Below are 15,080 nucleotides of genomic sequence, written 5' to 3' on the forward strand. Positions count from 1 at the left end.
TTCTCCTGGTCTCATTCCCTAGTGGGGTGTGTCCTTTATTTTGGTCTATTGCATATTACGTGCATGTTGGGGAAGAGACTTCATTTTGGACCCCTCTTGCGTTATATTCCTCGAGACCCTCCCTCCCGTAATTGCAGAGAGATCCAGGGCCTCACCCACCTAGGGCTGACCAGTCCCCAAAAAACATGTAGGAAGAAGAGAAGATTTTGTAGGTCCCGGCTTTGCGAATACCCAACTGCTTGCTGGAGCCAGGTGGGGCCACAACGGGGAGGCGGAGACATTGTGGGTAGACCGAACTGAGGTTCTTGGAAGAACACGGACACGGGAGTATTAATTTCAAGGGAAAAACAAATAAGGGAAAGTGGGAAAATGTGTCTATGGAGTCTTTTAATAAGGGAACGGAACACGCATAGTTAGGGTATAAATGAGTAAAATGAGTGTATGAAAATAAGTATCTTTTTATGGCAATTGTTTTTTATATGGAAGAATAAGTTGAAGAATAGAGGAGAAACAGGAACCTAGCTCTGCAAAGGAGTAGAAGGCGGCGCCGCATTGGACTGTCCCGCCCAGTGTGACTATTAAATGAAAAAGAGGATAAAAGTAGGAGCCTCGCATAATTAGTAGGCTCAGGAATAATTAGTGGTTATTGTTATAGTGCAGTATTTTAGTGTTCTTATAAACTTTGTGAAGGCAGGCCCAGAGGGGGCAGAGGTGATGTGAATGTTGAATGTGTGAGAAGGGGGTTATGATTTAACAGAGGGGGGTTCTGGGGTAAAAGTAAAAACATTTAAGGTTCATGTTTTTGTTCGGTATTGTCAACATATTTGTTGGTTGTGTTTTGTCGAAGTGTTCAATGGTTCATGTTTTATGTGTCTGTCCTGAAAATGTATAAGTAATGTTTTGAAGTGAAAAATATATATATATTGTTGTTGGGATAACAGGGATTAAGACCTAAAGGTGACGGTGGGAAAGGGGGCGAGAAAAAGAGGCCCCTTGTAGAGCATGGGGATGGAGATCCCACTATCCCAGATTTGAAAAAACCTCCCCTTATACCATGACAGGATAAAAAAGTACCATAGTCAATGGGTGACAGAAATGAAGTTGGAGGGATCACCCCATGCCTGTCCAGAAGAAGAGTCTTTTGATAAGGGGACATTAGACCATGTAGCAACCTATTTAATGGTGAAATACAAAAGGAAACAGCTCCAAAATAGACACAAAGTGCCAGACTAATGGAAAATATTTGAAGAGACACCCGTTACGCAGAACAAAGGAAAGGAAGGGCCCTGGAACAGTGGGGTGGAGAAGAACATTACATGGGACCCCAATGGCAAGGAAGACCCGCAAGAGGGAGAGGTGGGTACCAAGGACAACAGGGAGGAGGAGGGAAGATATGGAGGACAAGGACCAAGGGGGGGTGGACCTGGACCATGCTGATCATGAGGTCATTTTGCAAGGGAATGCCGAATTAGGCCAGTGGCCAATTACCAGACCAACCAGCGGTATGGCAATGAACAGCCGTACGGACACCCACACCCGGGTAGCCCATACAGCCTGCCCATAGGAAACTATGAACCAGATGGGCAGCCCGATAGCAGACCTATACCAGGGTACAATACGCTCATCCACCCCTCTCACTGTATACAGTCCCGCCCAGCCTGCCAAAATCAAGTGACACCTGCAAACCCATTTGTCACTACTGCTAATGGCGCACCTGCACCCTATCGGGGGACATGTGTGCTCAATTAAAATATTTTCTCTTGCCCCGGAACAGATACTCACCCCAACTAGGATAGCCCACAGAGAAGCCTTGTCCAGTACTATCCACTACCTTGCATCCAGACGAGGAACCACTGGTGGGGGCAGAGATAGAGAATAAATAGTTCATCTTTATGGTGGACTCCCGGGAAAAAAAATCATGTCTATGTGAAGGTGATTTTCCATTATCTGGCAAAAATCTCGGGACGCGGGGATTCTCTGGGGCTGTGGTTATGGTTCCTTACACAGAATATTGTGATGTCAGGATGGGGGGAAAAACAGTCTGAGCACCCCTACCATCATGAGGTGTCCCTCATAAAAGGCATTGGGTCAGGACTTAGTCAGTAAGTTCAATATGACCATAGCATTTACAGACGGGGGGATAGTGTGTTCCACCCCAGGAATGTGCGCACTCCGAGCAATGTTACTGATACAAACCTTAGCAAATGAGACAACTGTGCGATGAATACCCACAAATGCAGATATATTTGTGAATGGGATACAAGTATTAGCAAGAGCAGTCCCCAAACATGAAAAGAATGGAGAGTACCCTCCGATTTTGTTTTCCGACCTGTGGCCACACCCAAAATAGTGCCTGGTACAGTCATTTCTCTTGACCTACAGGGAGTGCAAGTGTCAGCAAAGCGTATTGTAGCAATTGCCATGGACCCACATCGGTGTGAGCGGCGAACAGTGATGTATATTGATCCAAATATCCCATTACGAGAATTAACAGACAAACTGTTCACTGACAATGACAGTGATGGGGAGATTATGTTAGAAATGTGCATGCCCTGTGATATAAGAATTTTTTTTTTAAAAAGACGATAGCAAACCCCCTCATGCCCACTGTCAGTGCACCGCCATGTTTCTCTGATGCAGACTTACAAGTACCGCCATATTTGTGTAACACAAACCCCCACGATGTGTGGTTGCTGAGAGACAGGACCCCCATAAAAATAAAACTGAAACCAGGTGCTGTCTTGCCCAGAGTGAGACAATGCCCTTTCTCCAGGGAAGCAGAGGAAGATATAAAAAACACAATACACGCACTATTGCAGCAAGGCATCATTGTCCCCTCCTACTCCCCATGCAATACGCCCATTTATCCAATCAAGAAAGCGACAGGGGGGGTGTGGCGTATGATCCAGGACCTCCACCCCCTATATAATATTGTCCAGAAAGCGTAGCGTTCCCTCTTGTCCCAAACCCGGCATCCATCTTGTGCAGCATCCTGATACAGGCCACCCACTTCACAGTGGTTCACCTGAAAAATGCCTTTTTCTCAGTGCCCCTCGACCCAGAATCCCAATATCTCACCGCCTTCACAATGGGGGGGAGATACAAACACCGCCGGCTGCCACAGGGGTACTGTGAGAGCCCAAGTATCTTTAACAGAACATTGTACGAAGATTTCAGCAATATTGATGTACAAAGCACAGTCATTCAGTACGTGGATGACCTCCTGGTATGTAGTAACGGGGAGGAAGCATGCAGAAAAGACTGTCAGCCTACTAACATTGCTGGCCCAGAAGGGGTAAAAGTAGACCAAAGCAAATAACAGAATTGTCTGGCTAAGGTCCTGTACTTAGGCCAATTGATCTCCAAAGATTGCAAAAAAAGAATAATACCTGACAGAGCGGCAGCAGTATGTGCCTCAGCCACACCACATACTGTAAAAAACATGCAGAAGTTGCTCGGCATCTGTAATTACTGCTGTGCATGGATATTAGATTTTGCCGCCTACACCCAACCCCTATTGCAAGGGCTGAAAGAAGCACAGAAGGACAAAATACCAATAAAATGGACACCTGAAATGCACACTGCATTCACAACACTAAAGGAACTAATAAGTATAGCACCTCTCCTAGCCACACCCGACTATGAAAGGGAATTTTTTTTATTTTCACATGCAAACGGAAATCTAATGACTGCAGTGTTGACACAGAAGACATCTCTGGGCCACAAGCCACTGGCCTATTACAGCAGCCCACTTGATTCAGTAATGCAGGGACACTTTGCGTGCGAACAAGCTCTCGCAGCAACCACCTCTGCATTCGAAAAGAGTTCCACAATTGTGATGGGATGTTCCATCACATTGTACGTCAAACACTCATTGTTTGCCATCCTTGAATGATCCAAATCTCCCCTCACCACACAGAGCATCAGCTTACGAAATCATAATTTCAAGCCCTAATGTGCATGTCTTACGCTGCAAAACAGTAAACCCGGCCACGTTCATCAGAGAGCCATGCACAGTAAAAGACATGCAGGATCATGATTGTGCCACCTATGAGGGAGAAGGGGATGACATCCCTAAAGCTAGTGAAAATGCACTGGAGGAGGGAGACGTGTTCTTTGTAGATGGTTCAGCATCAATTTGCCCAGAAACAGGAGAAAAACTTGTTGGGGCTGCAGTGGTAAGGATGGAAGAGGGGGGGTATGAAATGTTGGTACAAACAGCAGAATTAGTAGCACTAAATACAGCAAAGGGTAGTGCAGCAATGATATATTCTAACCCGGCATACGTCACCACTACGGTGCATGCCGGGTTATCACGATGGAGAAGGGGGTTCAGGAGAGCAGATGGGTCCCCAGTACAACATACAGAATTGTTAAACAGATTGATTGAAGTACTTGCAGAGCCATTGGTAGTGGCCATGGTAAAATGCCAAGCCCATACACACAACAATGATAAAATATCGCTTGGAAACGCATCAGCAGATGCCGCTGCCAAACAAGCAGCATATTTCCAAAAACCAGTAATGACCGAATGTGTGGTAAAAGGGAAACAACAAGAGCCCATAGGGGAGGGATATAATGCACTACCCATAGCGCAAATTATAGAAATTCAAAAGAGCGCCCCTTAAAGAACAGGAATTATGGGCAAAAAGAGGGTGCACTCAGTCCCCCACTGATCTCTATGGAGACAGAATACAACAGGAAAAGTACTAATGCCTGTAGAGCTGTTACTAGTAGCATTCCAACAACTACATTTTCCAGCCCACACATCAAAACAGCATATTGCAGCAGATATCCAGGAACATTGGTTTGTACCAACCTCCCGGAATATCTTAACAAAATGACAATTGAATGTACCACATGTCAAACATTCAATTCAGGAATACCACTCAGAACAATACGAGGAACATTGCCATGCCCAGTGGGACTCTTCCGTGAGCTGCACATCGACTATGCAGACATGAGAGAAAGGTGCAATGGAGCTAGATACCCGATTGTGGTGGTCTGTCCCTTTTCACGCTGGGTGGAAGCAGGGTCCTGTGCCCATCCAGACGCGAAGTACACAGTGAAATATTTAGTGAGGGAAGTGTTCCCGCCTTGGAGAATATGTGATGCCATATGATCCGACAAAGGAACACATTTTGTAAATGATCTCTTCAAAGAGGTAACAACCTTACTGGGAATAAAACACAAAATGTGCTCAATTTACAACCCACAAGTGAACGGAATGGTCAAGAAAATCAATGGTCTACTCAAAAGTAGATTGTCTAAACTATGCCATACTCAGGAATTGGGTCTATTGTTTGCCTTTAGCCCTATTCCAGTTGTGCACGCAGGCCAGTAAGGACCACCACTTGTCCCCTCATGAAATAGTAACTGGTAGACACATGCAAACACTGCTGTCCCCAGTGAGGCGAATGTCAGAAGTGCGTAGAACAGCAACAGTATTGGGCAAAGAATTTAAGGAGTACCTTACACAACTAACCAAATAAGTAAGATGTATTGCCAAATAAATTGCCTCACCCTTCACACGAGAAAATGAAACAGACACCACAACTGCAGCACCTGACAGTCCAACAAAACTTCTAATGCCTGGGGAACTAGTATATGTTCAAAGTTTCGTAAGAAGGTGGAACTCACCAAGGTTCATGGTCCATATGAGGTAATATATTGTACCCCGCCTAGCAGTAAAAGTAAAAGGACTGAAATACTGGGTGCACCCATCAGATGTGAGGAAAGCCCATCACAGTGTAGCACGTGAAGCACCACAAGAAAATGAAAGAGAAACAGTGGTGCCATAGATGGGTCTTTCATGAGTACTGAAAACATAGATGCACAAGAGAACGAAGCAGAGGTGTAAATATACTCCCTCATCTTACATCTTTATTCATCATTATTCATCATCAGACTTTTAATAATCCCCGTCCCAGTTTTATCATTTTCTGTAGGTGCTGCGATGGTGGAGACAATGCTACTCACAACTCAAAGACCCCAGATAAATAGCAGTAGGAATAAAATAAGTGCCACAATGGCATATAGTCATGACTGCGGCTTGTATGGTGTAGCAATTGTATTCAGCATCATTATGTTAGGGTTGGGGATTTATTGGGGAGCATCTTTTATTATGGGAGATGTAAAAGAAGGGAGGGTGGGGGAAAACTAATACGGATTGGGGTATGGCCGATTTAGGATAACACAATGCTGCCTAACCTCACTGCTTTGCACAAGAACATAACCAAAGCAACTCCAGAGACTGAAATATTTGTATATAATGAGAATAAAAGTGTTTATAATGTAGAAATAGTAATGGGGCCAACACCCACTTTGTTTACACTACAAGCTACCTCACAACTTGATAATGTGACTACCTCATAGCTTACTCAAATTGTATATGTTCTCTATTACCGCTCCAAATGTCTTATCAGATACCCAATATTGGCAACAAAACACTGATCCCAATGTATCATCCACACCCCTTAATGCACAAATGTCACTTTGTACTACAGATAGGTTATGTAAAAGGTATTTAGCTAGACGCCAATCTATCCCATCAAAAAGTAGAAAAGAAGGTAAGTAAAACAGTATAAGTATGACGCTTATCATGGGTTAGGGTTGGACACGGTAGAAAACCTCTGCCATCTGAACCAGTTGAACAAGTGGTACTCAGACATGAGTGACACTGGGAGACAGGCAACGAATGGTAGCTGCTATGTATGTTCACTGATATCATGCGTCAGGTACGCCTAAGGTTTTAGTGCCTCAAGAAACTCCTTCAGTGGAAGCCAACTGTCTCATTCATCGTGCACTATGTAGAATCAGGAGCACCTTCCACCTTCCAGGCACACAGTGAAAATGCAACTGCTCCCGCCAGATGAGAAAACATGCAAAAGGAAACCTGATGGTGCAACATGTTTTAAGGAGCCATTCTTTCAAATCAAACAAGGGACAATGTTTGCAGAAAATAAATGGCAGGAAGCAACAGTGATGTGCAAAACAGAAGCACTGCGTGGCTTGTCAGATAAGAGACTACAATGGATGGAAGAAACATGTGCCCAGACATGGACCCAACACATAACCAAGCTGACATGGGTCACAGCCCTCGAAAAGCCAATCAAGATCCAACATGAAGAGCAATATTAACTGTGCTTTCTTGGGGAAGGAAGAGTACCCCTGGGGTCAAACGCACATTGCAACAGGTCACTCGTGGTCCCAGATATGCGAAAAGGAACTGCTGCCCTGATGGACACTAATGGGTGTGTGCCAAACAGGCATACTTGCACCTCCCGTCATCATGGATGGCCTACTGTGCTCTGGCAACGCTGCACTCTGCACTGCTGGTGATTCCGGAAGAGCATGTCCTGGGAGAAGGGGTGCCCAACAGACAGCCACTGGCACCCCAACCAAAGAATGAAGCACCCCCCCCATCTTCGACATACTATCTGAAGACAAACTGAAGGATCAAGTGTCATGCAAAAAGAAAGCATCCAACTACCTTTCTAAAGACTTCTGACCTTTAGGCACAGATCCCTGATGAATATAAACTTTTCAACTCCGCTGAGACACTCTTTGCATCACTGATCCCCAGTATCTAGACCCGAGCAAACGTCAAATGGTTCCAGATCGTGTGTTGGGAGCTGATCCAGCTGGCAAACAACACTGAGGAGGGGTTCAACGTGATCAAGGTGGAACTAAGAGCACTGAGACTTATGACAATGCAGAACCATTATGTGCTCAACCTCCTCACAGCTATGGAGGGCGGTGTTTGCTGAAAAATCGGGAGTGCTGTTGTACTTTCATACCTTCTTCAGATGCTGAGAACAGGACACTTTCACACGTAATAACAGCAGTGCATGAACTCAGCAAGAATGAAGAAAGAAGGTGGCATGCAGCAGAATGATTGGTTCAGTACAGCATTGGAGTGGGTGCCATTAGGGCTTGGGACACTGATGAAAATGCTAGTCCCCATCATCATCTCCCCCTGCTGATCTTTTGTGTGTGCCAGTTAAGGGTTCGATGCTGTGCTAAGGCGAATCCTAGTAGTGCGATGATGATGGTGACTATTGGTAGCCAAAAAGTAATGGTAACAGGCCTCTCGCTAGAGAAGCCAAAGTACGAACAGGAGAAAATGACGAGCCCAAATATCGTACAGTGGCAATATATCAAACAGGGGATGCAGTGGACAACCTTCACCACACTACAAACAAACAGCCCCACGATCTTGGTGTGGGTGGACTTAGACGGAGATTGTATATACCCTGAAGAGTATGTCACTGTGGGGAAAGCTTAAGAAATTTGTGCAGAGGTGGATGCCAATAAAAGGTACCCCTGCCTGGGACGAGGCAGTAAGAGTTGCAGAGGAACGCAGACGTAATGGGACAAAGTATTTGTTACATTAGTAGTAACGAAAGGGGGGAATGTTGGGGCAGAGGTGGCATCGTCCCACCCCCTTCAGTATTCCTGCAGCAAGTAGACCACGTGTAAGCAAAAGGGGGAAGACACCTACACCCCCTTCGTAAATATTTGCACAATATAATATAGACCAGTATGCCAATAACCTAATGTGTGCGTGTGTTTAGAAACTCCATTTTGTGTCCTGACAATCCTGCCAACCGCAATCTTTTACTAGGCCCAAATTAATTCCACTGAGAGGTCAGATCTCCCTTCCCCAGCACCGGGCACAGTCAGCCCACGATGCTTCCACCCCCTTTCAGCTCTGCGCAAGCCTTGTTCTCACAGACATCCAGCTATTTATTGTTGCAATTAGTTAGTATTGAGTACTGACAGAAAGTGATTGCTGCAGAGTGTGTGACCGAGGCAAGCTCCACACCCTGTGCCCATCCATCTCCACTGACCTACTTGTGGCCTCTCTACCCCCTCCCTGCCAGGCCATGGTCCACTTGCCCCCTGCCCTCCACTCTCTCTGAAAGTAACTGCCTGCAGGACCCCCTCCAACAATCACACCAGATCAACCACCATATACTTAATCCTGTGCAATAGTATATTCTCCCCAAAACTAACATCTGTCATTATATTAGTTTGAATTGTGAGGCACCAGGAAATATAAATTACAGATCAAACTCCATAGATAAGGCACCTGGGAGAGGTGCCATATGCCACCCTACCCCCAGGAATGCAAGGGTCAGAATGCCAATATATCTATCTATACTCTTCAAAGGCCCCCCATCCATGAAATGGTGTATGTCCGCTATAATTCTTTGTATGCCAATATCTGCTGTTAAGCTTAGATTAGTCAAAAATGTAACTCTTTTTCAACTAAGCTCGACCTTCACACCGCGGAGATGATCCCAGCAGACCCACCTGTGCCCGGAGCATAGGCCTTCCCTCAATCCAGTGCCAAGATTGTACCCTATTTTGAAACATCATGACTGACGATGTGTGTCTTCTTAATGTGCTGCCTGTGTATTGTTTGGCAGAGCGCTCTCGAGCAGCAGCGTTCTCTGCTAGGATCTCATATCTTATATAAATTTGTTTTACTTGCAATTATTTTCCTGTTCTCATTCCCTAGCGGGGTGTGTCCTTTTTGGTCTATTGGATATTACGTGCATGTTGGGGCAGATTTCTTTGTCTGGGGTTTCCTTGTCCCCTCTGGAGGGGTCAGCCCTAATGAGATCCAGCTTGCCCGGTCCCCTAGGGAGTGTATTGCATAGCAGGCTCACTTCCCGAGTCCCAAAGGGGGTGGCTCCTCCTTGAGAAGGGACAAATTGCCCGGATTCATCAGAAAACTCTGCAATTAAAACCAAAACATGTTGGATGTCACAAGGATTTGCCATTCAGAATGTGCAGGCCAGAAAGACAACATTATCGAGCCAGGGAGTAAACAGTGTTCTGAAGACTACAACAGGGGTTTTGTTAATGTGGGTTATCAACACAAATGTTTCAGTTTATGTTAGCACTTTACTCATTGCCGAAGTACTCTTGGTCACACTTCGCAACTCTATATGCTTCACAGGGTTTCTGCTTCACCATCTGGACTCAGCCTCTATTGGAAGCTACGTGTGGCCTGAAGAATTGTCACTCTACTTGGAATCCTTGTTCATTCCTGGCTCCAAATTTCTCCAGGGGATTTACCTGCACACCATAAAGGCTGTAACCTAACTCGAAGGGAGGGGAGGCAGGGGGGGGGAAACAGTAGACCACCCACAGAATTCCTGCGTGTGTACAGCTGCGCAACATTGTCAAACATCCACTTTTTCATTATACTCTACACTCCCAGCTTCAGACGGTATTTTCAAGGGTGTGGCTCCCCAGATTAAAGGGCCCAAATCATACTAAGCATATTATAGACTGCATCTGTTATTTAGCTAGTATCCTTGACAGTAAAGAGGTAAATATTGAAGCCATATTCTCTTTGTTTTTTAGAGGGCCAAGCTGTGACAGAATATATTTTCTTTTCTGTTGCATTTACAAATGAGTATCTTTATCCAAACAGACGGTTACATTCCGAACAGTGTATCAGGAAATGTACAGTTCAAACAGAACAAGCACTTTTACTCAAGCAATTACAATTTCTCCCTTACCGGACTCCAAAAAGAACTTGAAGAAGGGTACAGATCCCAGAGACGAAGAAGATGGTGCTGATAAGGTGGCTTTGGGTCAGGGGATCATGTACCAGACACAGTTCCTTGGAGAGAATCAACGGGATGGCCACAATACCACCCAACGCAGTTAGGTAGTGCTAGGGAGCAGAGAAAAAAATGCACATTGTGAGATGGGACCCCACCGGCAATGACTGATTAACATTGAACAGATTTCCTTTGTGGACAATCCCACAGCAAAAGTAAATCCCACAGATGCTTCACAGATTGGAGCATTGGTCTTCTCATCATGCATTAATTTGATATTTTGGATTGTTAGTCTAACATTGCATGTGCGGAAACATGGCAGTGTTTTCAAATCCAAGGGTCCCAACATATTGTTTCTATAAATCTAACAGTTACTATGTGCATGTACACAAGCCACGTAGTGCTGGGTATGCATCTCCACAAGGTTTTCCTGTCTAAGATATTGGACAGTGTCCCTTTGCATTAAAAAAGTCATTCAGGTACAAGTCACATGGTGGGTCTGTTGGGACAAAGTGGTTATTACTGGTTCTTAAGGCAGGGCTTGGACCAAATGCCTAAATAATGAAGTGTGTAAACTACAAATAAGGAAGTGCGTATAGCAAACAGTGTGGGACAACATACAGAGGAGTTATACTCCAGACATCCAACACCCTTGAGTTCAAGTTTCAACACAAGTGCCAATTGCTATTCTTATAAATCCTTGGCCCTCATTGGAATACCCTACACTACAAAAGAATGTTCCAACAATCTGGCCAACAGAGTCTTCAAACTTAGCCTTAACAAGTTATTAGCCTCTAGGATACCCCAAGTTTTAAAAACAAAATGTTTCAAGGTTTGTCCAACATATCTTTTCATAAATACTAATAATCTACACATGTCCAGCTCTAACCATCAAAGCAAGACAAATCGCTCCTTTCAAGAAGGCTCTCCCCCCTAGGTCTACTCACAGACCAGACTCCTACAGTCTTCTAGCTTTCACTGGCTCACCAAACACCTCACCCAGGTATCGGGTCCCCCCTCATTGGCTCTCCCTCAGTTTGTCTCCTTCATTGGAGAGAACACACATACAGAACACACTCCCACTTTGTGCTTCAAGCCTCTACCCAACCTTGGCTTTCACAGCATCAGCTATGCTAGGTCTCTCAAAGACCTTGGCTCAAATGCACATCATCTCCATGCCCCACTATTTCAGGGTCCTTTTTAGGCAGTGTTAATTATGTGACACGCCTGCCACCTCTAAGTCAGGAAGCACCTTCCCGTAGGTCTCCCTGCTGGCTCTGCAACACTCCCTACATTCACCTCTCGCCCGGCTGCCAATTAACCTTCCTGTAGGGACTATGGTTTTTCACCGCATAGATTGGCTGCTGCCGTTTGGTTAAGGCAAGTGCCATCCATATTCAGCAAGTTTATCTAGAGATTAATGGGGAGAGCTTCAGTATGCCCCTCAACACTTTCCCCCCTCCCTTTATGGTGCTTTTGGTGTTTGTGTGCTTCTCTGGGCCATTTGGATTGGTTGGGGTTGTACTGTTCTGTGGGTCGGAATTTGTCTTCTTCCTTCCTTCCCCACATTTTTATAAAAATCTCTCCAACAGACCTGTTAGACTTTTTTTAATGGGGAGATTACTCAGCAGTACTTTCCGATTCTACGACTTTGCCTTTTGAAATCCTGGATCTAGGTCAAGGGTCCCAAAATAAGCATCTTTAACTTTGGAGATTGAAAGTGTAAAGCATCTTAATGATAAAGAATCTAGAGATGGAAATGTTGATGCTAAATCCTATTAAGGCAAAGAGGAAACTTATGGCAGGGGATTGGATCTCTACCCAAGATCAATTTGAAAGTCAAACAAAAAAGACCGCTGATCGCAGAAAGGAAAGAACTAAATGTCCTTCCTAGATACCTCCAACAATTTCCATCTTCAAGGTATAGAGACGTAATGCTTAGATGCCTTTTAAACGTCTTGGACAGGAAAGAGGTGCAATGGCTAAGAAAAACCCTAGGAGTGGAAAACACTCAGTGTCAATACTGTAAGAACAGTGATACTGTTGAAACACCCATGCATTCGATAATCAATTGTGAATCATTAAAGCAAATTAGAAGTGCCTTCTTGTAGGGGTTTGAATGGATGGGTGAAACCCTTAATCTAACAGAGTGGTGGGGATGGATGTTAATAGGGGAACAAACTAGATTGGTAATTGCTGTAATGAAAATGTTGGAATTTGTGGTACGACCAGTGTCTAGATAGGAGGAAATTAAGCCAGTTTTAAGGATGTGCTGTTATGATAGAGAATGATTATGGAAGGAATGTTCATGCTGTAATGTTAAAGGTTTTTCTACATTGTTTTTACTTACAAAACACACAAAAAAGAAGATTCAGCACCATTCAATCAAAGGACAGCATTCCCCCAAACCCGGTTGTAGTTGAGCTCGGTAACACTTTAGGCTTGGTGTGCAGACTTTGTGCTCATGTTCCCTGAGGTTATGCCAGTGGCGGTGAGCGCTCACTTTTCCTGCCTTCTAGCATATACTTGGTCATGTCAAGCATGAAAAACGTCCACGATGCAGCTCACAATATGCCAGCAGAACTCTGTAAAAACCTTTTAGAATCGATTGCGTCTTCCCATGGATTCCTCATCCATGCTTGCCCCGTGACTCCGTTAATTTTTTCTGCATGCTTAGCACGCTTCTCGGGAACAACTACTGTAGCCTGAGGAAATCAGCTCTAAATTTTGTCAATCATGTTGACACTGAAACCTTATGGTTGTAAGAAATGTCGATATTGCGCCACTAAAATGTCTTTCAGCAACCAACAAAAGCTTTGCTTGTGGTGAAGATCAGGTAATCACTGGCGGTGCTTCATGCCAAAATAGGACAGTCTTGAAGGAGAGGGCTTCAAAATTAACTCTTGGGTGTTCGGCATCAAGGTCGTCCAGTAGAACCCCTTTGAAACAGGAGGGGTGTGGGTGAATAAATAAAAATCGCATGAGAGGGAGAAAAAGAAGTCTAAAAAAACACAAAAATATCCAACTCGAGGAGCAAATCCCAGCACTCTTCTTTTTTGTCAAAGAAGAGAAGACCGACTTCTAGATGGGTATATTTCCCTCAAAAACCATCTCAGCAGAAAAGTAGTAAGAGTTTCAGCTCAAAATGTTACACTCTTAAAGAAAGCGGGTCTGCCCGGTTCCTCTTCAATTGTAAAGAAGACAGTCGAGCCCACCGCGCCCATCAAAGCCAGCAGGGTCTCTGAGTCCAGTCCTTCCCACATGCCTAGAAGCCTGTGGGTGGTTAAGACCTCAACAAAGACTGGAGAGCTCGCGACACTGTCTACAACCCTACTGGCCTTGTCATTCTTTGAAGTTGCACAGGCAGAGACTTTGAGGCCCATTGGCTTTCGAGGAATCCTCGACATCGAGGTTCATCCTGTAGTCTGAGAGGACTTAAAGGGACTTGCTGCAGAACACCTTCGAAGAAGATCAAATTCCATTCGGATTTGAGCCGTTGGAAAAGTACCTGAGGAATTCCAAAATGAGGAAGACTGATTAATCGATTTAGCATCAACTTTTAAAGATGCTAGTGGACTGGTCAACTCTCCAGAGGTACATTTTGAACAAGCGACCCTCATGTCCATCCTAATGTAGCTTTCAGGCAAATTATGGTGAAGGCGAAAGATACCTTCGGGTGAGGACCTCCTGCTAAGGAGATAACAGAGTATGACTCAAAATGACATCTTGGCCCAGTCCACTCATGCTTCGGTCCCCTCCAAGCTCGATCCCCTCCAGTGTGGCTCCAGACCAAAACCGCTCAGAATCTTTTTTCATCCCAATACGGTATGGTGGAGTATTATTATGGATGCATCTGCACAGCAGGTGATCTCTCAAGGGTACTGCCTCATTTTTCTAAAGTACTCAGCAAGTTGCCCCAGTCCCGTCCGGCCACCCTCAGTTCCAGAACCGCTGTACAAGAACAAATTTGCCTCTATGCTGGAGAAGGGTGCCATAGAGCCAGTGGAACAAGGGATGGTACTCCCTTTACTTTCTAGTCCCCAAAAAGGATGGAGGTCTGCAACCCATCTTGGACCCGAGGCACTTGAATTTGACGTTCCCGAGGAACTTGTTCAGGATGGTAACATCGAAGATATTCCAGGCCTTGGAAATTTATGGATCGGTTGGTATCACTCGACCTCTAGGATACTTACTTTCATATGCCAGTCCAAAGCACAGGAAGTACCGGAGGTTCAACATAGGCAAACTACCAATTGCAGTTTTGCCCTTCAGGCTCACCTCTGTCCCGACGGTCTTCAGAAAGCTGTTGGCGATAGTAGCGGTCAGTCTCGAGAAACGACGCATTCACATTTTTCCCTACCTGGAAGATTGACTGATCAGAGCTCAGTCCTGAAATTGGCTACTCAGCGATCTAGATCGCACACGCTACCTCCTCCACAGACTCGGCTCCTCCCTCAACTTCGATAAGTCTCAAGTGACACACTCCAAAATGCTCCA

General features: G+C 45.0%; 1 protein-coding gene across 1 annotated transcript in view; it reads right to left on the minus strand.

The window, feature by feature from the left end:
* Nucleotides 1-15,080, minus strand: part of LOC138513701 (solute carrier family 23 member 1-like) — a 520,832-nt gene that overhangs the window by 376,799 nt on the left and 128,953 nt on the right. The window contains exon 3 of the mRNA XM_069628778.1: nt 10,539-10,696. Within this exon, the coding sequence (XP_069484879.1) occupies nt 10,539-10,696 (158 nt within the window). The remainder of the gene's footprint in view (nt 1-10,538; nt 10,697-15,080) is intronic.

This window comes from Ambystoma mexicanum, chromosome 12 (genome assembly GCF_040938575.1).
Source record: "Ambystoma mexicanum isolate Mex_15411 chromosome 12, UKY_AmexF1_1, whole genome shotgun sequence".
Lineage (NCBI taxonomy): Eukaryota > Metazoa > Chordata > Amphibia > Caudata > Ambystomatidae > Ambystoma > Ambystoma mexicanum.